This window comes from Paroedura picta, chromosome 8 (assembly GCF_049243985.1).
Source record: "Paroedura picta isolate Pp20150507F chromosome 8, Ppicta_v3.0, whole genome shotgun sequence".
Classification (NCBI taxonomy): domain Eukaryota; kingdom Metazoa; phylum Chordata; class Lepidosauria; order Squamata; family Gekkonidae; genus Paroedura; species Paroedura picta.
Window position 1 is genome coordinate 51,972,473 of NC_135376.1, and position 26,946 is coordinate 51,999,418.

Genomic DNA, 26,946 nt, shown 5'->3' on the forward strand with positions numbered 1-26,946 from the left:
CAAACTATAAATCATAGAACCCACATAATGGATTACTATCCCACTTAAATACTGCATTGCCTTGGCTACTGTATGTTTATACATTTGTTTTAATCTAGAGTACAAATCAAACAGGTGTTTTTGATATTTGATAAAACAATTAGTTCCCTGTATAAAATGTTCCAAAATCCTAAACACACTTATTTGGAAGCTATTTTCACTTAAATCTATGGAATTCATTTGCAAACAAACAGGTTTCATCTAAGGGTTATAAAGGTCACTAAAATATAAACAAACAACAACAACAATAATATAAACATTTGGCTTTCTTTAAACAGTAATGTTTTACGCATATGAAAATGGGGGCCAGTAGAAGGTAAAGATATGTAAAGATATTCCTATTTAAGGATTTCCCCTTAAATTCCACTTAGAAATGCCATTTTCATCTCAAAATCAAGAATGTCTATAGATCATGATATTTAGCACTGTGCAATCTGGAACATATATATAGAACTTTGCTACATTTCCTTCTATACCATGCTAACTTAACTATGGCATCATAAATGCCTGTATGAAGCTTTTAAGCACACTTTTTCTATATATGCATCCCCACATGTGGGGATCCTTAAGGCCAATGACCTTAGAAAACTATGGACACCTTTATCTGATGATCCTTGGAGCATGCAATTTCATTGTGGGATTTTTCTATGGAATTACTGCAGAACTGAAGCAGCTTTAGTGACCAACCACAAAGATACAACTTTTTCCCCCCAGCCTCTTGTGGGGAAAGCAGAATCCTGTGACAATTATAAGGCCCCCATATGGGCATTAGCCATTCAGTGGGTTTGCTACTTCTCTTATTACATATTCAGATTCTATGTGTGCTTCACAGGCTGTGGCTGACATGAGGTCCAGTGGAAGTACTGAAAGCAGGGCCACTGAACCCAGGGAGTCAGCTCTGTGCTTAAAGGTGCCCTTCACCAGCACTGAATAAAATGGTGCACTCCATTTGGGAAGGAGTACTATGTGTGTTCAACACACATGGCACTCTAGACTGAAAAATTTGCTCAACGAGGAACAAAAATCACTTAGTGTGTGTGTGTGTGTGTGTGTGTGTGTGTGTGTGTGTGTGTGTGTGTATATATATATATATATATATATAGTCTAGAAATGGTAATCTCTTTCTTTTAAAAAAGTCCTGTGGTTAAGGTCCCCTTCCCAATTTAGCTAGAACATAAGGTCCTGGACAAACACAGAACAATATAGCACTTGATTCCTCTTTAAGAAAAATCATACCAGGGTTTAAATATTTCTGAAGGAAAAAACACAACACAATTCTGCCCCAAACACTTGATAACTGGGCATATTTGTTAATGTGTTGGGCTCATTATTCTGATTAGGGACAATAGGGCACTCTGTTTCCAAATCACAGCTATTTTTCAGAACGTCTGAAAGCACGTTAGTTAGTCAAAGCACAGAAGAAAAAGAAACTGTTAAATCCATTTGTATATTGATTTAACAAAGAAGTATTTCATTCTTCATGTGTTTTTTTCCCCTGGATGTCTTGAAATAATCCTTTTTCTGTCTCCATCCTCCCACTTAGACATTGTTCACAGACTTACTTATTTATGAAGTCTGAAGGTTAGTTCCTACCTGCTGAGAGTAATTAGCCCTGTTCTTTGTGTCCTATGCAATCCTGTCTGATTAAATGTACACATTTGCTTTATTTCTTTTCATGTTCCTTTTCTCCCTACTTCTGTTTTTCTGATTGTAAGTTGCAGGGATTTTTTTCCCCCTATTTTGCCTACATCTTTCCTTTAGTATGTAAATTTCTATGGGAACTTATTTTTATAATGTCTCAGAATTGGTGTTAGCAGTTTCAATCTATTATTATTTGTTCTTATTCTTTCCCAGAGGAGAGTTTTCCGGGGATATTCCTCTAAACTCTCCAAACAGTGAATCATACTTTGGCTTTGTTTTGGAAGCCCTGAGTGGTCCTTAGTAGGAGCTGCAGGTTAATCTTCTGAGGGAATGTTTATATATTTTTTAACCTTTTAAACACCCATTCTATTAGGCAGTTTGCTAATTCGCCTTGAATTTCCTCCGTGTGCCTGTGTGTGTTTCCTTTGCCCCTCCTTCACCGCTACTTTTGTTCCTTGGCCATGTTAAAGTTTCCAATTGACTCCTCCATTGTTACAATTTGTCACTGCGGGAAGATCAATTTGTTTTACTCCACTCATCAGCCCAGCAGAATCGGGTGCCAGATGTCATTTTTAGCAGCTACATTCTTCTTCTGCTCCCCAGTTTGCGCCTGTTCCGAGGCTGGTCGCTAACCGGTCGCTGCAAAAGAATGTCCCGCTGCACATTCCTGAACGACACCCCCCACGCCGCCGCCCCCCTCCCCCACTAATCTAGATTTGGCCCATTCATTTAGGAGCCTCGTTTGGGGACCACACAGTTGGATCGAGCGCACACGCGCGGCAGTGGGCATGCCTCGGTCGTTTTCATGACCGGTTAGGTTTTTACAAAAACAAAACACCCAAGGAAACTTGTCACTCCCCTGTCCGAAGTCTCGCAGCCCTTGATTCTCCCGCGCGACAACTGATTCCTCGGTCACCTCTTTCTACCAATCTCCAAGGCAGGAGGATGGCACGGCGAAAGTCGTTACTTTGTGCGGAGATGTCCAGCCACTAAGGAGCAATCTGGCACTTGGCCGGCGTGGCTAAGTGCCACCCCCCCCCCCCCCGGCAGCCTTCAAGCGCAGCATGAACTATCCCCCCCCCCCCCCCCCCGGGCCACAACAACACTCGCACTCCGGCTTTATTTCTCCCCACAACTTAGGTGGAGGAAGCGTATTTCTTTCTTTCCAAGACATCTACGAGGCGCCGCAGATACTTCTTATGGCCAGAATAATTTTAACAAGCTTGGCGAAAAGGAAGGCTCTCAGTGTCCCTCGCGCATGCAGATGTTACAAGTGCGAAAATGGACTAGTGTGTGAAAGTTGAGGGCTCCGCAAAGTGCGCGCGCGCGCGCGCTCATGCACACACACTAGCGAGGTGTTGCTCCCGCCCCTCCCCGCACGCCTAATTTTTGTGCAAATTTGCCCCTGAAATCCCGTGTCCCAGCATGTGTTTTGTTTCCTCTGGGTCATTCCCCTGCAACTGATAGCTCCTCTCTCCCTCTTACATTGTCTCTACCAGCCCATTCCTTTCTTCCTTCTTCCTTCCTCGCTCTCTCTCTCTCTCTCTCAGGCACACACACTCCCTTCTCTTTCCAAAAAGGATCATTGTTAGTTTCTCCATTTCCCCCTCCTCCTGTTTATTTATGCACACGTCACTAGGGAGCCCCCGCCCCCTCCTGCATATCATTAAGTGCCTAGTGTGTTTCTTTTCCCTGTCAATAATCCTGGATCCCAGACTTCTCCGTTCCTCCGGATTTCGATCCCCCTTTTTCTACCTGTCAATCAGCGCCGCCTTTGAACTGAAAAGCTCTCAGTCTAACTTCAACTCACTCAAATCCGAGCGGCACAGGCTCCCTATATCTGCGGCTCCCCCCCCCCCCCTTTTACAGCTGACTTGTTGTTTGGGGTTTGCTCATTTTTATACTTCCCCCCCTCCCCCGTTTCTCCCTCCCTCCTTATATAATTTTTTATTATTAATTTTTTGGTGTCTGCCCGCTTGTGTCTGTGTGCGCGCTTTACATGCTGATCTGATCTTCGGAAGAAAGAGAGAGAGAGAGAATCCAGAAGAAGGAAAAGAAGAAACCCAAAGTCACTGGTGCAAAAGGGAAGGAGCAGGGACACTGCCCTCCCCTCCTCCCTCTTTTCCCCTCCCCAGGAGGAAAGAGAAGGGGGGAAAAACTTTCACCTTGGACTCTTTTTTGAGAAACTGCAAACTTCCCCCCCTCTCTTTTTTTATCCTCCCCCTTTATTTTCTTTTTTTTTCTTTCTTTCCCTCCCCTTTTTCTTCTTGCAAAATTGCTGCTGGTGGGATAAGCCAGGAAGAAAATGCCGCAACTAAATGGCGGTGGAGGGGACGATTTGGGGGCGAATGACGAACTGATCTCGTTTAAAGACGAAGGGGAGCAAGAAGAGAAGATCTCGGAGAACTCCTCGGCAGAGAGGGATTTAGCCGATGTCAAATCGTCTCTAGTCAATGAATCAGAAACGAATCAAAACAGCTCCTCAGACTCGGAGGTAAGACCCCCCCCTCCAACACACCTGCCTTCCTCCACCTTGGGGTTCCCGGGGAGAAGGGAGAGGGGCTGCAGGGGATGGGGGAGAGGGACCGAAGGGGAAAGGAGCGGAGCCTTCGCTGGGAATGGCTGCACTTCCCGAGCCCCTGATGGCGACTGTCCTGCTTGTACATGTCGGGGGCTCCGTGGCGCGGACTGTTCTTTGGCGTCAAGTTTTGCACAAACTTCTGACTTGTTCTTTCCCTCTCCTCTCTCGCCTTCCCCGTCAACTTGCCTCCTTCCACTCTTCTGCTGCCGCGTTTGCTGCCTGCTCGGGATCCAAGGCGGAGAGGCGGCCTCCGCCTCGGTCCGAAAGTTTCCGAGATAAATCCAGAGAAAGTTTAGAGGAAGGTAAGTGACTGCAAGCTTCCCTTCAGACCCCCCCACCCCCTCCCGGAGGGGGGGGAGCATCTCTGGAAGCCCCAACGACCCTCCCCCCCATGTGCCTTCTGTGGGCGCAAAACTGTGGCGTTTTTTAAAATCTCGATGAAGACTTTCTAACCGTGATTCCCCCCTCTCTTATTTTGTCCTTTCTCCTCGTTGCCCCGCCATGTTAGCTGCGAAAAGGCAAGATGGAGGGTTGTTTAAGGGCCCACCGTACCCGGGGTATCCCTTTATAATGATCCCCGACCTGACCGGCCCGTACCTCCCCAATGGCTCCCTCTCGCCCACGGCAAGAACGGTAAGTAGCATTTTTTTAATGGCTTTTCCGCGGCGACCGTGCGGTACCCTTCCCCCCTCCCCTCCCCTCCCCTCCCGCCGGCGGCTCCCAAGTCCCCTGTTGGGTCGTGCATGTTCCACTCGCGCTTCCCCCACCCCCACCCCGGCCTGGGCACTGCCCGAAACTTTCCAAAACTTTTGCGCCTTCTGCAGGAGCCGAGCGTTTGTTTACACTTCGCCATATTTCTTTCTTTACTTTCAGTTTTGTGTGTGTGGAGGTCGCTAGAATCGCCCGAATTTTATTTTTGTGTGGTAGTTTGGTGGGGGGGGGGGGGGGGGAAGCCAAGAGTTTTCGCTCCCGCCTCCTCCTCTCCTCCTCCTCCTGCAGGCAGCAGACCCTCCGATCTAATTTCCACAAAACTATGTGATTTCTATAGTGCTCTGTTTTCTTCTGCCCTCTTGAGTGGCGACTGGGTTTCTTGCTCTCCCCTCCCCCTTTTCTTTCGTCCACCTTAACCCTTTACTTACTTAACTTTCCTGAGAGACTAATTTGCTGGGATAGTGGCCGCTGAGTGATTAGCTGATGTTCAATTTAATCTGTTTTCTTTATCTTTTTTTTTAAAGAAAGGAGCTTTCTGTTTGAAATAGGTTTTGGGTTGCAAGTAAATTGCCTTTTATTCCCTCTCTCGGAGGTTAGAGGAGAAGTTGGTGCATCTGTTGGGATCGGGGAAATATATTCCTTTGCTAGGCAATACTTACAAAAGATGCAATTATTAGTATTTTTTTTTATTAAAGATCGTAGTTGTCAGTTTCATGGATGTGAATTACCTTGTTCACAAGAAGCAAGCCTGCTCTTCCCTAACCTTCGGAGACTGATTTTATTGTGTCAGGAAGGAAAAAAAACAAATTCTACTCTTTTAGCTGTGTAGAGAAAGCCACAAGGATTTATATGAACAGGAAATACTGCCCCCCATTTTAGCCTTCAGTGAAGGCAAGTCTCCACTTGGCAGAATTTTTTTTAAAAGCAAACCAATATTCTTTTTGAATGCATATGCTTTTCCTTTGTGGGTGTGGCAGAAAGGTCAAAAGGTGTGGCAGTATTGAAAGGAAGGACTGAATTGCTGTAGCCCTCAGATTGTGGTTTTATTAAACTTTTGAGAGGTGTCAAGGCTTGGCTGGCATTCCCACACTACTTCATGGATTTATGCCAACTCCATTCCCTCTGCCTAGGCATAATACATTCTTCATTAGGCTTAAAAAAAAGAAGAAACAACTTTAGAGAGAAACTATGAGTGCCAATGTCCTTGGGGGAATACAGAGTTTGTATGCACTTGGCCTGTTACCAGTTTGTGTGTGTTTTTTTTAAATATGCTACTAGATGTGGTTCTTCTCCAACCGTGGCCACTTCTCTGTCCACAAAACTGTACTTTACCTGTTCACTTCTTTGCATTTTGGTGACTATACAAGACAGCAGTTTGAAATAATAGATCCACTGTTAAGTAGATGCTGAATCTGAATCCACCTACCGTATGGACTATTTTCAATGTTGCACACCTACAAGTGTTTTTGTGCATTTGAAAACATTAAACTATCAAATCAGGCTTGTTTTTCACCTAATCCAAATTTAAATTAGATACTGCAGAAAGAAAGGAGGACAAAATAATGTTTATGTATATATTTTTAAATGTTTTTGAGGATGAGGTTAACCCAGCCATGAGATTTTATAATTGATTTTTATTTATTTTGGGGGCTATGGTCTTGGAAAGTAGACATTTTGATAACCACAGCTTTTAGCATAATGGAAAAGTGAGGTTGACTCGATTTTGTAATTGAAGAGATGATGGGATAGGTAAACTGTGCTACGTATTGGTAGGAGTATGTGGTTATTTTGTGGTTGTTAAAATTATGTACTTGGAAAGCACAAAGTTATTTCAGTATATCTCTAAGTAGGTTTTATTTACAATTTACAATATTAAATAATTTTGGAAATTTTTAATTAGTCTAGCAGATGAACCTGGACAAATATTTTTTTAAAAAAAAATTAATAAAATATGCAGTTCTTGTTCCATCTCTGACATTTGCTTGCATGCTTAAGTAGCAACATTTTATAGTTTCTTCCTGATCTGATTCAGCACCTTTTGACATTAGTGGGAACTATGTTTACGGGTGTTTGAACAGCCTTTGTATCAGGCCCTCCATATTTTTAAATTTAATGGAAACAATTCTATCTCCCTTTATTTTATTGTTAACAAAACAGGTAACCTTGCTCTGTAGCATCACCACAATCATCATCAGTCATCAGTCAGATAAATATAAAAGGCATTTTCCATATCCATTAAGCCACATCAGCCATCTCTGTCTGTTTCAGTACTTTGCTCTTCTTCATTAGACATGTGAATACAAATTTAATTCTGAGTTTTAAAAATCCATTATTAGTTTATGCCACAAAGTATAGCAGTATTTGGTAAAGTTGGTTCTCTGTCACAGTGTTCAAACTGTGTGCCTTAAAGAAATTTGTTTAATGTGATGTATAATAAGCAGCATGTAAATAACTACACAGATTTCAGGTACAGGTAGAAATAACAAAGCATAGACGGGGGCGTAGCATTTTAAAAGTATTTGAGCACAATTATTTCCTTTTGGCAATCTGGCCTTTTTATTTTTATTTTGAAGTCTGTTATTTTTAAACGTATTTTTCTTTGCTATTTTCCAACCAATTCCTAAGAATATGGATTTTTGAATTTAAGTTTTAAAGAACGTAAGGAATTGTGAAGTGTCATTAAATCTGCTTGTGATTAATAATGTATTACTTCAGGAATAATGTTTTAATTGCTGAAGACTTCATAAAGCTTGATAGCAATAATTTTATTTTAAAATGGCAAAGATTCTTCTGCATAATATTAATTTTGCCTTTGATAAAGTAATGTGTCTGGCATTTGAGAGGACCAGTGTGAATTAAGGAGTGCTCTATTAGAAATGAAGTAATGCATCAGAGATTACTCTTGGATAGGGATTCTGGCAGTTGGGAAGAGGATAATAAGGAAAACTGTTTTCTGAATTTTAAAGTAGAATAGTTAAGATGTAATCCTTCCTGATTGGAAAATAATTTTACTACTAACTTAGTATTCTACTCATGTTGCTGCATGTGGCTCCCCAATAGTTTGCTTTCTGCCTGCAGGAGGGTGAGATTTGTTTTCAAGAATGGTCCGTTATGGAACACCTGTATCTGAACTTAGAGTGATATTTTGGATCTGAAAATATAGGACAGATCTTTTGTGATATGTTGAATACTTGGTAAGGTAAATATTTAAAATTATATGCCTTGGAATCCCCCCTCCCGGCCAGTGTTCTTTCTTCTGAATCAAACAATATAATCTTCTGCAAAATAATATAGATGCTAGGGTGCAAAGGGTTAATGGAGTCCCCCCTCCCCTCCATTGAATTGTTTTGACAACACTTTTCAAAACTGTGACATTGGGAGCCCCTGCAATACAATGTAATATTACTGTAATTACACAGGTCATTACATTTCAAATAGAGAACAATGAAATGCTTATCATGCTGAAAAAAGAACAGGTGTTCTTGCCCTTCTTTGGTATTTATGCTAATTTGTTTTTCCTCTCCTTTAGAAATATTTATGTCTTAGCATTGTTAAGGTTTCTGTCTCCCATGTGATAGTTTTGATTCTTACTAATCTTTAGGGTTGAAGGCTTGAGTGTTGAAATAAGGTTATTGTGTTAAAATAGTTGGTGGATGTTCACAATGCATGTACAGTTTTAGTATGTCAGTGCGCTAGTGCTTCACAGTGTGCATAAGCTATTCATCAAAGTGTACTGTTCACCTTCTGTATGGCTTTAAAACAATGGTGGTGAAGTTTTTCCTAGAACAGTGTAGAAATAAGCTATTCACCACAAATGATCTTCTGACACCAATCACATGAAGCACAGTCTGAAAAACGTCTCCTTTCTCAGCAAGGTTAGAACACTGTCTCTACTTCACAAGTGCCTAATGAAGTATATAATAGCAATGGGCATTATTAAGTTATTCTAAATAAAATACTGAAACTTCTCTGACATGATTTTAGTTTAAAGAGTGAAAAATTGCTGAGGGTTTAGCAAACAGCTTTTTAATTGGAAAAAAGGGGAGGACAGTACAACAGTATATAGACTTTAGAAGTGATATGTAGCAACATTCCATACTTCCTAAGGCTTTCCAAGCAATATTTACCCAATCTTCTTTCTCAAGTGTCCAAATATTGTATTTTGTTATAAAATAGCTTGAAAATATAACATTTTCCACGAAGCACACCAAAGGCTTGCCCTTTGGTTTAAAAGTTACAAGGTTTCATGTATTCAAGGAAGCCGAGAGGGTTTTTTTTTGGGGGGGGGGATCTAGGTAGGGGAAAGACAGCTGCAGGGCTTTTTTTCATAGATGTGTGTCTTTCTGCACCATGACTAAAAGTGCAAGGCCCCCATTTCCAGCTGTCTGGCAGTTATGTGGAAGTTGGATTATTGGCTGTTAAGCATGAGACAACCTGGATTTAGCAAAAGCTTTTCCTATACAGGGTGAAAGGGGGTGGGGAAGGGAAGTGGCTGTTCTTAAAACATACAGACAGGCCTTCTTCGGCCCAAAGTGGATAATGGTTTCCAACAAAAGAGCAGATAGCAGATAGAGTGTGGATGGGGCTTTTTGTTTTGTATTCAGAGTTTTCGTTGGAATTCAAATATTCTTCCCCCACCTTACCTGATGTGGGAACTTTCTGGCTCTTGCTGCTACAGCCTTAACTACTGCAGATGCAGCTGCTTTATTGTTTGCATAGTAAGAGAGTTTTGTATTCTTCCAGCCTTTTTTGGTGTGTGTTCATGTGTTTTCTCTTTGTACTGAGCTATTGCAAATATGCATGTAGAGCCCTGCTTGTTGAGCCCTAATTGGGCACGTTTGTGAAGGAAATGGTTAATTTTATAACCAAAGGCAAACTTGCACCTCAACAGGTCTGCTGAAAGAAATGTGCCACAGTCATTTGCTGGCAGGCAGTGAAGGGTCATAAATCTACAGGGTTTATTTACAGCCTATAACACTTATGAATGTTAAGATATTTGACGCCACGCTGGCCTTATAATATCCAAGGTCCACAGACACTGGCAGCGGGTCAGGTTTCTTTCACTAATTATAAGCAATGAGAGATGGGAGAGGTAGAGGGAAATTGGGGAAATAAACCCATGAAAGCTCAGAGTGTTTTTGGTGGTGGTGGTATGTGTGTGTGTATACATGTGTGATTGGGTTTTGGGGGGAGGGGATTGAGGTGCTATGTTTAGGGCTGGAATTTTTTTAAGTGATTCAGAGTTAACACAGGCAGTATTGGTGGGTCAATATGGAGAGCTCTCAGCAAATGTTCACCATGCCCTGCATTTTTTACCAATCCTTGTGAAAGTATCTAGAGAGACTATTTTCACAAAATCTAATCTCACTTTGGGGAGCAAAGAAAAATTATATACCAGAATCAAGACACTTTAAGTGTGTGATTAGTCTTTATATAGTGGTAGGAGGTAAATTTCTTAGTGAAAAACCCCTGTGTTATAAGAATAGCCAGAAAATAGTTAACATTTGTGTCTTTAGAAGGACCAGCTGGCTTTAAAACATGCATAGCTCTCTTTTTCTCTATATAAAATGAATTGAATGTAATCTGAGTTTACAGAGTGGGAAGTGGAGGAAAGAAACTGTTGGAAAAAGAAAAGTGATTGTACTAAAAAAAAAAAAGGAATGTAGAAGAATCCAGAGGCAAGAAGATAAGGATCAGTCTAGATTTTAAAGATATTTTTTTGGATTTTATTTTAGCAATTTGTTTGGAGAACTGTCCTGTGCAGATCACAGGCACTAATTTAGGCAAGGGGGTCAGACAGGAAGGGAAAACACTTGCTTTCTCTTTCAAATTGTGTCTCATTTTTTTAAAATCAAAAGATAAAACTGTCTTTAAAAATACCTTTCCACCAATAAATGTTCAAGAAGTCTAGGACAATGTTTTATGAATTTTCCTAACCAATAGAGAGAGTTCTGTGACTTATTAGCCTCTAGGGATAAATCTGGATCCTTTAACACCATATTACAGACGTGATGTAGTAGGACCTTTTAGCAAGTTATCAACAGGGTGTTTGTCCATTTCCCAAGAGAATTGACTTGCCGCTCCTTTTTAAATTTCTGGTTGTCACTTGGTTCTGTTTGTCTTTCGTTCTTTTTGTTTGAGTACTCCAAATCTTGATCCTCATTGTTCTTGAGGTTGTGCATACTCAAATAGGAAGTCAGGAATGAGTTAAGTTGCTAGCTAAAGTTTGGCTTGATACAAATAAATTTGGGGGCCTGTTTGGCATTAACAGGGTACAGCACATTTTACAGAGCTTAATTAGTACAAACTTTAATTGTTCATGGTCTGCCAAGAGGAGTTATGTGCAGGAAAAGTGGAGTCGTTCTTTTGCAGTCTTCAGGTTTAAAACGATAAATCACTTGCATATTTGTGCAGTGATTCAAATAGAGCTGAGACCTCTCCATCTCAACATGTGGTAAATTGTAAAGTCAATGAATTGCAGATGTAGACTACAGTCAAATTGTGTGTGTGTGTGCACGCATGCAACACAGAATGAATGTGAAAGAGGGACAGTGTAAATATTTACCAAGAGGATAACTGCTTGCTGAACCAATTATGAAGCACTAAGGATGCTAGTAATTTTGTGTTTAGCGTTAAATAAGTTCAATGAAGGGCAAGAGCACCATTAGATTGGATATATATTATTAAGCCCTGAGAAACAATGATTCTCCTGCATAAAAATGCACACTTGGATTAGTAAAAATTAAGTGCAGTCTGTGCACCCAAGTAAATGAAAAAGGAAAGGGATCCTGAAAATATATCCACTACAAAACTTTTAAGAGCTATGTAGCCAAGGGTGTGTCTTTCTTAGAAAATATACTACTAGTTCTTTAAGAGACTGTTTTTAAATTTTTTGCTCACCCAGAAGTCTCATCAACTTCACTGAGACTTCCTGCTTGAATAAGAGAAGCATAAAGACCATGTCGTTCATTTTTAGTATGTTTGAAATGCTCAATGACCCCATTGTTTGCATCTCAGTTATCCAGAACTACTTGTTAGCCTGATTTAGGCCTCATTTACACAGCCAAATAGCACCAGTGTTTTCTCCCTCACACAGAATCATTCAGATTCAGATCTGAAAATTTATATGTATATATATATACACACACACATACAGTAGTAAAATAACCAGCGAGGAAAGCTAAAATTTCTCTGTTCATTGGAATTTTCTCTTAATAATTTATACCAAAAGTGGTATTAAATCACTGGTGTATGATGTCCCCTTTATCTCTGGTGGTATTTAACTATCATTGGTATGTAAACAGTCTTCTGTCATATACAGCACTGAGAAGCACATTAAGTAATTAGAATGGTTCTTAGCTGTATACCCTCCTGTAAGGAGTTAACAATTTTGTCTGTGTTTAGACGTCATATTTCTAATATCCTTTTAATCAGGAAATATGCCATGAGTTCGGCAATTCCTTCTCTACATTCCCTTTTCCTTCACTACTTCTGTCTATAGACATAGATTGTTATAAGATCTGAATCAGAGCTGATGCTAGTTAGTCGAAATCACAATTAAAATCATGAAATAGGGTTACACATTATGGGCTGTGACTGTATTGATTGGTATGAATAATTTAATCCAGACATAACTTTGGTTTTAAATAAACAATTTAATCTGTGATACCTTAACTGGTTTCCAAATCAGTGTGATTTATTTTTAGGTTACCCCCTTAACAAGATATGGCTGTATTCCTCCAGATAGCAAAGCATTCTAGCAAACAGAATTATCAAGGTAATGTTTTGGATATCTAAATCCTTTGTTAAATTCCTCAGGATATTAGTATATGTGAGGATGTCCTGTTTTGGAATCCAAAATTGTATAGTTGTTGGGTTTAAAGGCACTGATGTCTCCTAGTTGAGCAGAATTGTCCATGCCCAGAAGTCATCACTGACTAGAACCGAGTTTTGTGGTTGAGATAGTGCCACTTCAGAGTGCAGATAGGAGTCACATGATTCAGTTATTCTCCAATCAGAGAATTTTCTCCTGGAAAACAGGATAAGGCTAGATTCTTCTCTCTAACTGTTACTTTTCTCTGTGGACAGGTGTTTTTTCTTCTTCTTTGTTTTAAGCATAGAGAAGTATTTAATCATGGAGTCTGCACCTACAGCCTTATGTGAACATAGGTTTATCACATCAATGAGAAATAGATGTAGAACATACTATCCAGGTTATAGTCTGTAAATGCAGACTTCAGGGGAGATACCAGATGTACTATATAGGCTTGTGCCTGAAGGTATAAAGTATATATCTGTATAATATTTGTGTTTTGCTGTAGGAAGAAATTTTCATTTCTGGAACATAAATTTAACTGTTGATACAGCTACATGAATTCACATTGAACTGAACTTGTTCTGGAATTAGGGGTTCTGTGTTTGCTTTATAAATGCACCTGAAGGTTGCAAAATGAAGAAACCTTTTCAACACTAATAGATTAAAATGTTACAAAACCAGTCTTCCAGACCATGATTTGGAGATTGCTCATGTGTTTCTTTTCTCTTCCGTCTGCTTCCTTGGCTTTCTAACCATAGTTTGCTATGGTGTCCCAGTTGAATTATCTAACAATAGTTTGGCAAACCATGATTTGGCTATTTGAGTTTCCTGATATTTAAAACAAGTGATCAGTGACACTGCCTAGGAAAATTTTTAAATGAAAGACATAATATTTCCACAACTATGACTTTAGTTGTGCTTCCTCAAGTTAATAGAGCTTTTCCTCGGAACAAATTGTTGGGTTTCGGTGTGGAAGCAACCTCTCAGGCAGATCAGCAACAGAAACAAAATACTGATGCATGAAGGTACAGATATAATTTGCTGTTGAAAATATGTTCATTGTTAAGCTGTTAAGTGTCTGATGCAAAAATCTATTTCATCAAAATTGAAGGAAACCGAAGAACATTTTGCATCATAAGGGAACCTGCATATATATTAACCAAAAATATTAGTTAGAAAGAAACTTCATTGATAACAATAATAGAATTAACTCTAGGCAGGACAAATTTCTCATATAAATTATCTACAAATGGCTTGAGATCCAGGCTTGATCTAGAGTAGTACAGTGGAAACACATAGATACATGGCACAATATTGTGAACTAAATTCCAGCTACAGGACCAAATCCCTTCTCCTAAATATTATCAGATTAGCATCGTTATTCCCTCCCCCATCCTATTGAATTTGTAGAGAAAGGCCATGGCAAGCTACCTTTGCTCACCTCTTGCTTTGAGAACCCCATGAGGAGTTACCAAAAATCAGTTGTGACTGAATCCTTATCATTGACTTTGTAAGTATCCATAACTGTAATTGAATCTGTAAATATTCGTGTCCCTATTATTCACAAACATTATCAAAACTCCATTGACGTAGCTGAATTACATAGGCTTAATCAAAATATGTATTCTGTTTACCTATATAAAAATATACCTATATAAATATTTATGGTATAAATATATATATGATTTGTAAGAATAAATTGCAAACTCAGTAGTTAGAATAAATTGCAAACTCAGGCAAGTAAACTGGTATAATTTTATTTATATTAATAATAATAATGGGAAAATCTGGTTTGCTAGTTTGCTTCAAATTTTAGTTTGTTCTGGAAATTATTGTTTCAGTTAGTTCAGTTCATATTGGTAGTAAAGTTATGCAATTACTAATTTAAGTCAGTTTAAATGTCCCTATGTTAGGAAGATGCAATTTAATAGCTTAATTGATTGAATTAGAAAAAATGCTGCTTTTATAACTGAGTTATGGCTACATAGAAATAGCATTCAGGGAGAGCTGCTTTACTCTTTATAAACTGCTGCTGAATATCTATATTATTTTTAAAAATTCATTGGTACAAACAGTCTCATGAGAAGAGATGACCTTGAATGGAATATCAAAAGAATATGATGGGAGCTTGCTGGGTAGCATTTTTTTAAAAACGCTTCTTTGAAAGGTGAGATTTTTAAAAGTCTGTTCTAAAGAGGTGTGGCTTATTGTTCCTTGTAGGGATGTAAAATGTTTTCCTTTTAATTACTAAACCCTTTTGTCTACCTTCTCTTCACCTTGAAAGATGTGTAACCAAATGTAAAAGCACCATTTAAAATATGCGTTTGTGCTAAAAGGAGATTGGATGAATTATATCTGAGACGAACTAATCAAGAATGTAACTTTTTTTGCCAGAAAAGCTTCCATATAGTACTACATAGTCTGCTGAGAGATTTGCTTGCATTTCTGCTCCATTTGTAAAATTGCTCAGTAGCGAAAGTAATGGTGTGTGTTTACATATACATATAATGAAATACCTATTTGCATTGCAATACTCCCTTATTTACTTTTTAAAATGCTTCTGGTATCTTAATTTCAGCTGTCTGAAAGGTATATCTGGCTAGTCAAGTAAATGAAATGAAATTGCAATACATAATATACTCATGCTTTTGTTCTCTGGTTGTATATGAGCATGATAGGTATACTATGTTCTCAGGTGTTATTCAGCATGACCTGACAGTATGAAATTCCTATGGTTTTCATGTGTTCACATTGACTAGAGACACTCTGGGGGTTTCTGGGAAGAAAGTCTTGACAATTTTCCATTAAGCCTTAAATCAGGCAATTGGAAAAGAGGAGAATAAAGAAAGCTCAAAAGAGACACAACTTGTTAATGTTGCATTCTTTGCCCCAAATGGGGAAACCCTTTTTAGACAAGAGTGGTTTTCAAGCTAAGAATTTCAAGCTTGCAGAGAAACCTGTCCAGAACACACAAGTTGTTTGAACGGGTGCAGTATTGTCACAGTAATTAGAGCAACCTCTGCTAACTGAGTGGCAGCTTTTATAAAGGACAGAAGAGAAAAGGTTCAGATTCATCTCTCTCACTATCCCTTCTTCACAATACATTCCTGATTGACTGTTGTTTCTGATGGCATGTGGAAGGGAAGGGGAGGGAAAGGGGGAGGTGGGAGAGGGTAGGCATGTTTTGAGCTCCTTACTCATCAACAACTCCCCTTGTTTTTGATTAATCTCCAGGACTATTTTACTTTTGATGACAAGCCTGTGACTTTCCTCCCCTTTTTAATCTTCTAATGTGCTGTAAATTGTTGGCACTTAGGGCAACTGAGCATCTTTGTATGCAAACTCTCCTTAAAGAGGATTTATTTGCTACATCTTAAATAATGTCCTTATGTGACAGTAAATGATGCTGTATATTTTACTTGGCATAAAGACTGCATGTAGAAATGTGTTTCCCCTCCCACAGGTTTGTTCTAAAGTAGAATCTTGTTGTGAAATAAGTCCATGTGTATTCAGTGGGACAGACTCCTAAGTAAGTGTGAACAGGATTGTTGCTGTAGTCCAGTAGTGTTCAGATAGATCATAGGGATGTGTTTAGCCTCTAATAGGAGCTTCATAATATTTTGTTAGCTACAAAGAAGAGTTGGTATTTTGTACCCCACTTTTTATTACCCAGAGGAATCTCAGAGTAGCTTCCAATTGTCTACCCTTCCTGTTCCTACATCAGATGCCCTGTGAGGTAGGTTAGGTTGAGAAAGCTCAGGAAGAACTGTGAACAGCCCTAGGTCACCAAGGTGGCTGCATGTGAAAGAGTGGGGAATCAAAACCGGTTCTCCAGATAGTCTTTAACTCTTAACCACTACTTGAAGCTGGGTAGCTCCAAGTAGTGTCTCCAAGTAGCGTCTTGTCATTGTCATTCAAGTAGTTCAACAGATGAAGCTTGTAGCAGCATGTAAATGAAGCATTTGGGGAAAATGCCCTTTATTAATTTACAGCTGCCAGAAAAAAGGGAGAGGCAAGTCTAATTGTAGCCTGCCTACCACCCCTGACACTGATGTCCTGGGTATTCTTATAGAGATCTTGCAGAGAGACACAATGTGTCTTTATAGACTTGATTGTATTTAGAACTGCAGAATATAAACCCTGTTTATGTGCACTTACCACCCCTTGAAAAACAATGGGAACTTTTATAGGCTTTCTTTCTAGGCACTTGTGTGCATACTGTCCCAAGATTTCATTGTTGAGTTATGAGACAAGAGCAGGAAGTGAAGTTCTTTGTGTCATAGAAAAGTGACTGTAGTTGGCCAGCGCTGAAGGAGCAAGAAAACCTGTTATATATAAAATGGGAGACAAGTAGCAGGGGACAGCTATCTGAATATGCCTGTTAATTTTTCTTACTGATAGAAAAGAGCTGACTAATATTTGGGGTAAAAAACGCGAGTACCATACTTTTGGATGCTTCTATATTGGGAATAAAAGTATACCTATTAAGTAGTCTAACTTCAGCTGAAAAGAATCATGGTGTCATGGTGAGTCATGGTGGCTGCAGTCATTGCATCTGCATGGCCAGTGCCCAAAAGTCTAGCTGATGTGTGGATCCTTACTCTTGCCACTTACTAATGTCAAAATAAAATAAAAATTTTTGATCCTAAATACAAAATAAATAAAAAGTAATACTCACATGCTTCTTATTAGTATAAGTTTTTCCTTAACTGTTCGCAGTGCTTCATATATGTATTATAATCTCAGTAAACCTTGAAATGAACTGGCAATATAGGTCAGGATTTTTCTTCATGGATAAGTAATTAGGCTGTTAAGTAATCATGAAGGGGTTAATAACAAGTTCCTGTTTCCTTCTTTCTGTCTCCTAAGAACCATATGTATATCAGTCACTGCTCTTAATTTTAGTTTTAGTGCCCTTTGTGCATTTATATGAGACTAATCCCCACGACAGATAGAAATATATATATTTTTTTTGGGGGGGGGGAGAAATGATGTTTGGGATGGGTTATGAAACCTGTGCCACCCTATCTATTGAATGTTTATCTAGAGGGGCCTATTCCCAAGTAAATATACCTAGGATTGTAGCCTTCTTCAGATGATGGTACAAAGTCTCCTGAACTGACTGAGCTTCTGCTTGTACAAGAGGATGTTTATCCCCAGTAAGAGAGATTTCTCTGGGTTTTTTGACCGTTTTCTTTTAACTTTAAGTTATGAGAAGGCATTGTAGGAATACAGTGCAGTGTATTCCTTGTGTTTGTATGTTTCCCCCATTTTCCTGTTTTGCAGAGAAATCAGAAGTTCTTGCCACCCCCAAGTCTCCAATTGACTTGGAGAATCATTAAGGGACTGTTTTAACTACAGTTGCTCTGAATTGTGGGAAGGCATTTAGGGATCAGAGATAAGTGATTTCTTTTGTTAATTTTACACACCTTTGTTAAAAAATCCAATTGGCTGTTGGAAGGATTATTCAGATAAGAGAAAGCTGGTAGAATTGGTCTCATGAATCATATGCTTATTACATTCCAAAGCAGAGACACACCTTCCAGTAGAGGTGTGTGAAATACTTATAAGAAGTCTTAGAAGTACATGAAATAATGTATTGGTGAACTGTTTAAAATGTGTAGTTCCTATTCCATTTGAGATCTCCCCTCGTTTTTCTTTCCTTTCAGAACTACTGCTTAATAATAATATTAAACCAGCAACAGTGACATCGACCATTTTGATTCAAAGCAAATATAGGCTTGTATCTTAGCAATATTAGGTGGATGATTTGAGAGATACAGTTCCTTCAAGCACAAAAACTGATAAGGCAACACAAAATCTGTCATTATGTTAATTAAGTTGGAGATTAATTTGCAAAACACACCCTGTAGAATTAATGCAACTCAATTTCAGCTTGGTAATTACCTTGTGTTGAAAGCAAAAGTTGTTGAGCCCTCTTAGGAAACATTCCATCCCCTGCAGTTGTGCCATTAATGGATGACATTTTTCAGTCTCAACACCAAAACCTTTGTGTCTAACTTGATAACTGGATTATCTTGCATTAAATCGAGGAGTACTATCTCCCAGGAAAGTTCCTGCGTAATAGATTGGAGTTTCTAGGTGTTATGATCTAGTTGCTATTGATCTAATTGCTACTGTCATGAACAAGTCCTCTCAGAAGTCTGGAAACTCACTGGCCACTTTCAGCTTTTGAGGTCCCTAGCTGTAATTAAAATTAAAATTTAATGTTCATAGAAACAAATTGTAATTTTTTTAAAATGCTAAAAGAAATTAAGAAGTGTGCATGGTGGTCTCCCATCTAAATATTAGTCACAGTCAAACATGTTTCTGATTAGACCTTTTCTGCATAGGGAATTAGACTTGGACTGGTGCTTGTTTGTTTACGGGGCTAATCCCCGCTTCCAGATGACAAAAGTCCCCTTTTGAGTCTGGGGCTCAGGCCAAATTGTTTTGGTTTAACTAAACTTCCTTGTTTAGTTTACTGTAAACATCTTAGTATGGTAAACCATTGTATTGTGGTGCTTTATGGTCAATAGTTCAATGCCTGAAAACATTCAACTTAAAAATATATTTTTTGCCAATTTTGATGCGATCAAAAGTAAAAAAAAATACTATTTGCCTCTTGGGTTTATTTATATAAAGATACAATACTTTCCTCTCTATTTGCAAAACTCTGAGATACTTCCTGCTATATATTTTCTGCATATTATAGCCATTAGTAATAGCCACTAGTAATAACACATTACTTTCCATTTATGTGAATAAGATATTTTTGGAATCTTGTTCAGTGGTTAGTAGGAAGATAATCTTCACACAACATTCTGTGTTTTTGCAGTATGCATGAAAATATTGATATAATCTTCATATTGAGGTGGTCTATGAAAATGTTATATACTCATGAATTAAAACTGAAATAGCTAGGTTATGCAGTAGCCTGTTTCTGGCTTGTTTTTTTCTCCCATCTTCCTGTATGCTTTGCATATGATCAGTTATCTTTTCAGTCATCCATGACTTAATTTTGTGATACAAACTACTAGTACATGGAAGGTAGAGATGTCACCATGGAGGCTCCTAAAAGCTCTTCCTTCATTCCCCCTCTATATCCATGCATTCATTGACACGTGGCTCTTAAGTTGAATGGGAGGTCCTACAGGTAGTCCATACGTATATTGGACCTGGGAGGATGCATCATTTGTATTAAGGCGAGAGGAAGGGATAGATGGAGGTGCAAGATTCATGATCACCCCTACAGGAGTCCTTTTTGTGATCTTCCGTGAGCAGGTGCTACAGTGGAGTGGATCACACTAAATATCTGTCATGTCATGAATGTATTCCTATTGAATTAGTTTTGTCTTAATTGCTTTGATTATCCATAGCAACATATAAGAGCATGCATATGTAGAAATTACCATGACTTTAATTGAATTTGTTTTTTAAAGTCTGACTTTTTATGATGGATTTTATACCCAGAATTAGACTTTGATGGTCTTACCAGCATGGCTACTTGCCTGAATCTGTAAACAGTAGGATTAACTTTGAGATTTTTATTCAGTCAAACTCACATCTGCATGGAGAACCTATCCCTTTTAATTTCTCCTGTTCTCTGTTTGTGGTGTGCCATGGCCTTGCCTTAAACAAGTGCACACAAATGTTTGGGGTCGCTTTCAGCGATATGTTTCCATAATACATTTTGCAAGAGGTATTTCTTATAATTTGCAGTGGTTGCAGGATTACACTAAATACCTCTACATTGCCTCAAGTCACTGTGCTTCTATATTATAAGTAATAATAATAATAATAATGCTAGATTAGTAATAATACAAAATTGAAACTCATTTATCCATATTATAGCAGATCACTCTGATAGCCCTATACCATATGCAAATAGGGCAAGGCCATAGCTCAGAAGAAGATAACATGCTTTAGCATGCAGAAGGTTCTTGGATTCAAACCTTGGCATGTTCAGTTAAATAATCTCAAGCAGGAAGTGCTCAGAAAGAAGTTCTTGCCTGATTCCCTAGAAAGCCACTGTTAGAGTAGATAATTCTGAGGCAATTCAAATGATATAAGAACAGGGGTCCTTTAACTTTGGTTGATCTTGATAGTCAGCTGAAACTTGTGACCACCAGTGAAAATGTATGTTTGTTTACCTGTCACATATCAAATGGAGCAGGAGAGGGATCATGAACATGTTGAAACAGGCGTTTCTAATTGTTTGGCACACCTACCCTGTGGTGGTGGATCGAGGGGGCAGTAAGGAATTTGGTGCTAGTAAGGCTGCAGTGAGGAATTTGGGGGCAGTATAGGGGCAGCAGTCTGACTCTTCCTACCACATTTTCCTAGCAAGAGACATTCCGAGGTGGCTTGCCATTGCCTCCTTCTAGGTAGTAGCAACTCTTGTTTGTTTGTTTTTTCCTGCAAGCCATCTCGTGGCGTAAAGTACAGTAAAAACCCTATGTAAAACAGTAAATATACAGTAAAAACCCTATGTAAAACAACAAAACCCCATGGTGTCTCCAATTCCAGTGCCAATCAGGGCCAACCCTTCTTAGCTTCCTGAAGAAAATGACAGGGATGGCTTGCATTCTTACTGAGCTCCTTGCCCCTCCTCAGATTCTGCCCTTCCTAGGCTCCACCCCAGAATTTATTAACCCAGGTTTGGCACCCTTCCCCGGAAGTCTCCATCTTTGGGAGGCTAGAAAAACCTTTTCCTGCTCCTGGCCATGGTATTTTCTATTGCTTGCTGTCTCTTTCTCTCTTGTTTCCCATTTGTCTTTAAAAGTGGCCTTACAAATGACTGTTACAGAGATATATTTTTTCCAGGCTAAAATATGACCACTGTACAACAGCCAAAAAAGAAGTATAGGTAATGTAGTAGTGTGTTTTTGAATTTGGAGTAGAGCTAACATCAGGAAAGACATGTGTGTTTGTATGTGTGGAGGGGTGTGTGGCACTAGGGAGGTGGCCTGGGAGCCAAGGGAGTGGCAGCCCAAAAAAGTTTGAGAACCATTGATTTAGATCTTGCCATCTTCCTAATGAAGTTTTTGAGGTTCAGAGATTTTCCAGCCCCCGCAAAGCAAAATCAGTGACAGTCCTCCATCTCTAAACATTTCCTATTACAGGAAGCTAGTTGGGGCTTACTTACATTACATTACATTACTTTGGTGGCACTCAATGTACCTCTCAAGACAATCAGTGTGAAGAATATGAATCAGCCCAGTGCCTTGAGTTTGAAGCTGAAGAGAAGAAATAGACAATGTTCCTGAGGCAAGTTGTGGTTCAGAAGCATTCAACAAGCACTTTGCAAGTGTCTCACAACTGTGAGAATAATTTTCTGTCCTTCCATTCTATACGTGGGAGGAGACTATAGGCTTTCACTCAGCAGAAAGGTGATTACAAAAGAGAATAGACATGCATTTGAACATTCAGATGCTCTACTCTTTCTCCAGGATAATTCACAAACTGTGACATTTAATTGGTGAGATATTTTGAAGAATTTACAGATCTGTTGTAGATTTAGGTGGGTGGATTTAGGTAGTCATGTTGGATTGAAGTAGCAAAGTTTGAGTCCAGTGGCAGCTTTAAATCCAACAAAGTTTGATTCAAGGTATAAACTAATACCCTGAATAAAACTTTGTTGGCCAGGCAATTGCCCTCCCCACTGCAGGCGGTCCACAGCCTTAAAAAGGTTGCGGAGTACTGTTCTATACTACAAGGGCGAAGATGTTTGTTGTCCACCTCCTTCATTTAGTTGTATGCAGTAATTATACACTGTTAAAAGCTCAAGATATGATAACTACACCATTAAAAGCTCAAGATATTTAAACTATCTAACGTCCTATGCCCGTCACAGAGCTCTTTTCTCTGCGAATTCTAATGGCTGATGATTCCTGGATCACGGAAAGCTCGTCTGGCCTCAACCAGGGCCAGGGCCTTTTTGGTCCTGGCCCTTACCTAGTGGAACGAGGTCCTGTAAGAGCTAAGGGCCCTGACAGAAATAACATGATTCCACAGGGCCTGCAAGATGGAGCTCTTCCAACAGGCATTTTTTTCAGGCTGTGCTAGGAGGACGATATTGAGCCCTTCCTCTAAATGTTCCAGGTACCATAATTGCATGGAAACAATGACAGATGGGTGTGTGTGATTCAGTGGTTATTTTATATTTCATTACTGTTATGTTTTAAATGTTATATTTTTTATGTTTTTACCTCTTATGAGCTGGCTGGGCCAAGAACAGCGGCCTACAAATCTAATCTATGTAACAAATAAATTAGCCATGTCTGTTTGCGTTGACAGATGCTGGGCTTTTCAGCAAGTGATAAATATAGTGAAATGCTTACTTAATGTAGTTGTTATACACCAGCTGTTCCGCATGATGTCGCCCACATCCAGTGTCTGAGCAGCAAACTGTTCACTACATTCTCCATTTTGAAGCACAAGTTGGGGAATCACATAAAGTGGATTCACCAACCTATTTAGCGCTAGCTATCAGAGAACAGCCAGCAGAGGGAAGGTATGGAGGCTCAAATGTGCTAAAGTCACCTGCCTTGTCCTGCCCTCACACCCGCTTCCCTTTCCCTTGTTCCTGGGGATGGGAATTTCTTTTAAAAATGGTTTACTGGAGCAATGAATAGGTGGACAAGCATGCAGGTAATGCCAGAAATAAAAGAATATTTTTTCTAAGTTGTAACACAAAGCATGCCTCTCAAAAGTTTTCTCCACCCATCCAAATCAGTATCAAAGGACTCACGATCCCATAAGGGGTGGCATTCAAAAAGCACTATGCATCTATGATTCTATGCATAGGCATTTTAACGGAGAAGTATAAATTAAAAAAAATATTAGTGGGCATCGCTAGACCTTTAAGCTGTTGGAGAAAGGTGACTGGTTGCCTGAATTGATTGACAGGTGGAAACGAGTTGCATATAAGGTGAGTTGCTCTCTTCCACCATTTCCAGCATTATATGTGGAGGGTGAGATATGTGAAAAGGCAGCAGACAAAGGCAAGACAACAAAAAGGTGAGGAGGGGCTAGGAAGCGTGAAAAAAATTGGCATTTGCCATTCAGCTGGCGTAATGTTATTGTTACTGATGTGTGGAAATGCCCTCAGTGTGCTGTTTATGTAAATACAATCAATAACCCAAAAAAACTTGGAAGGGTCATCTCAATTCCACCTACCCCACTATTTCCTTCTCCCCTTCCCTAAAAACCTCTGCCACCTCTCCCATTTTCCTGCTTCCTTATCCCCTTTCCACTCAACAATGAACCTATGTTTATTTGCCTCTATGTCTTCAGCTCTATCTCCCGCCCCCGTCACCACAATAGCCTTTACTTAGGAGAACTATGGCCCAGTTTTATTATGCTGGTCACTGGTCCAGGCCAATATGAATCCTCAAGAGTTCTTGGGAACGCCACATTTCCCCCTATATCCCCTTCCCCCATTAGTTCCATGTTCCCTTCTGTCAACTTCCATGTACTATCTTTCCTCGTGTTTATTCTCTCTTTCTCGGGCTCTCACATCTGCAGCTATATTTATGATTTATTTATTTCATTTACACCACTCTTTTCTTCAAAGTGGGAACCAAATCAGCTTATTTTAGTATCCTCTTCTCCTGTTTACCCTCACTAAAACCATGTGAGATAGGTTAGGCAAGCAGTATGTGCGTGGCCCTAAATCACTCCATGAGCTTCGACAGTTAGATGGAGATTTGACCCGAGATCTCCCAGACCCTCCTATGAGGCTCTAAGCCATTTTAGACTAGTGGTATTAAGCCACCCAGTGGTTGTTACCACGCCTGGCTCTGATGAGCCTTCTCTAAAAGGCCAAAACAGGCCTGTAAAAGACCTTACCCCCTCTCCCCTTGCGTTTTACTTACAGAAGTCGAGCCAGGAATGTTGTGGTTGTCTAGAAGAAGCCACTGAAGAAATCTGTTTCTTAAAACTACAGGCACTCATTTTAATAATTTTGGGATTTTTAACCCCTTGATGTACTTTTTTTTTTTTTTTTAGGATTTCATATTTTTCTCCCTGCAAAACTGGGTTGTTTTTCAGGTTTATAGAAAGATCTGTTGACAGCTCCAGTGACTAGATTTATTTGCTATTAAAATGTATAAGTGTAAACCCAGAAGACTTGCAGGGGGGTGGGAATCCTGTTTTCTCTCCCACATTCCTGTTGGCTCCTGGGCTCTGCAACAGCCCCTGCTTGGGCCCTCATGCACCTAGGTTCCACTGGAATAAAGCAATAACTACACAGGATGTAGGTGTATTCTCTGTCCTTGCTCAGGTAACGGTATTGTATTGGGTTGGTTAAATAACCCTTGTGTTTTTTTTTATGTTTTTTTTAAAGATTTCATATTTTTCTGTAAAGAAGAAGAAACTGGGCTGGATTCTCTAAGGTTGTAGGAAAATATACTTAATGTTTCTGTCTTCAGATTTCAATATCCACAAATGTGGCCCACATGTTTATGCTTTTCCAGTCCCTGGGATTATGCTTTTCCAATCCCTTGGATAACTGTACCGATGTATCAAAGTTTTTTCTTTTAAAAAATGTATTGGGAGCTAAATTGTATTGCCTTTGTGCTATCCTGGCTCTTGGCATACTGGTTTTAAATTGTAAATTGCATGATATAGCAATAAACTGGGCCTGTATGGTGGTAATAGATAGCAATTATTCTGTAAATCTTGCTTGTGAGTAGTTGATCTAATGATTAATTTCATCCAATCACTTTTATTCACTTCACTCTAATTACAGAAAAAGAATCCATCGCATTCTAGGACTCCCCATTGCAGTTTATTTGCAAATTAGTTGCCACTATTCATAGTGAGTGATTTGTTATTTAAATTGTAAATTTATTGTCTCTATTCTCCTCTTAACATAGCCGAAACTCCCTCTTTTTAGAAGGGCTCTATATTGCTCTCTCTTATTGAAGACAATACATTTGTTTGCATGCAAATTCAGGGTATTCACAGGAAGACAGTGTCCCCAACCCATCAAGCCAGTGAATAATTAAGGTATATTATTCTTGAATGTCTTGGGTATGGGTGGGAATTGTACGTGTGTTGATAAAGTTCTTTCATAGTTGGTATTGTTAGAATTCTGTGTCTGGATTCAGATTTTTATTGAAGAGTTAAAAGGCCAGTGAATGCTGCAATTTTTCAACAATGGTAAGAATCTAAAAAGGTGCTAAGCACACTTAAGCCCTTTGAAATCAGTGGCCCTCATGATTAACTCTATTCGCCTGCAGCTTCTGTGTTTACTAAGCACTTTAGCAGAAAACCGAATAATAATTGTGAGTTATAGAGTGAAGTATTTCTTAAAAGTCATATATTTAGTTTTCATATAAACTCCGTAAAGTGGTGTCCTCCTAATCCAGTACTATCCCCAGATGTGTCTCCCCCTCCCTCACTACCCACCTTGTGTAGCTTATCCTAGTTTGCACTGATGTTTTTTTCTTGGAATAAGGAGTAAATGTTTCCTGGAAAGAAAGAAAATGTAGAGAATCCGCTGCAGTATTTTACTTATAAATTACAAAACCATGTACTTATTTGGGGGGATGTTCAGAGCTATTTTAGTGCTTATGTTGGTTTAACATTCCAAATACCACTGAGGATATAAGAGTCTTACAGTTAGCATGTAACTAGATAAATGCAAATGGGGCTACAACCCTTAATATATATTTTATATAAACTACAAATGGGCTCAATAATTAAAAAACTCCTAATGGTACTTGAACTATAATTCCCAAGATTCTTTGTGTGACGATACGACTGTTAACTTTGTTGTGTTGATCAGCCTTTCAGATATATCTTCAGAAATTGGTAGCCCATGCATATTTTTAATGGACTGCCAACTATGTCATTTACAGAACCCAAAGGGACATAACTTTCTTCCAGTTTACACAAGCTGTATCCCTGCTGTATCCCCTTGTGACAGTTCTGGAGGAAGCGATGATTTAGAACAGCTTTGTGCAGATGAAGTGTGCAACTATTTCTTTTACATTTTGTGGAGGTGCTTTGCAGGTTTGATCATTGTGCTTCCACAGTAGGAAAGCTGAACTAAAGTAATCATGAGTTAAATTAATAATTAACTGTCCTTGCAAATAGTAGAGAGAATGCTGTTATGGATGTAACAGTGCAGCAGAAGTGCAGATACACA

The 26,946-nt window shown here is 39.2% G+C and overlaps 1 protein-coding gene across 43 annotated transcripts in view; it reads left to right on the forward strand.

Annotated features, from left to right (window-relative positions):
• Positions 1-3,364: 3,364 nt before the first annotated feature.
• Positions 3,365-26,946, forward strand: part of TCF7L2 (transcription factor 7 like 2) — a 236,691-nt gene continuing 213,109 nt past the window's right edge. For 19 of the 43 annotated variants that reach the window (XR_013233594.1, XR_013233593.1, XM_077349796.1 and 16 more), the window contains exons 1-3: positions 3,365-4,174; positions 4,497-4,563; positions 4,770-4,894. Coding sequence is in view for 41 of the 43 variants with exons in the window: in XM_077349796.1 (XP_077205911.1) it covers positions 3,986-4,174; positions 4,497-4,563; positions 4,770-4,894 (381 nt within the window). In the remaining 2 variants the exon portion in view is untranslated. Of the gene's footprint in view, positions 4,175-4,496; positions 4,564-4,769; positions 4,895-9,603; positions 9,691-26,946 lie in introns of those variants that run through there. The other 24 variants (XM_077349749.1, XM_077349750.1, XM_077349756.1 and 21 more) reach the window with 3 other exon arrangements.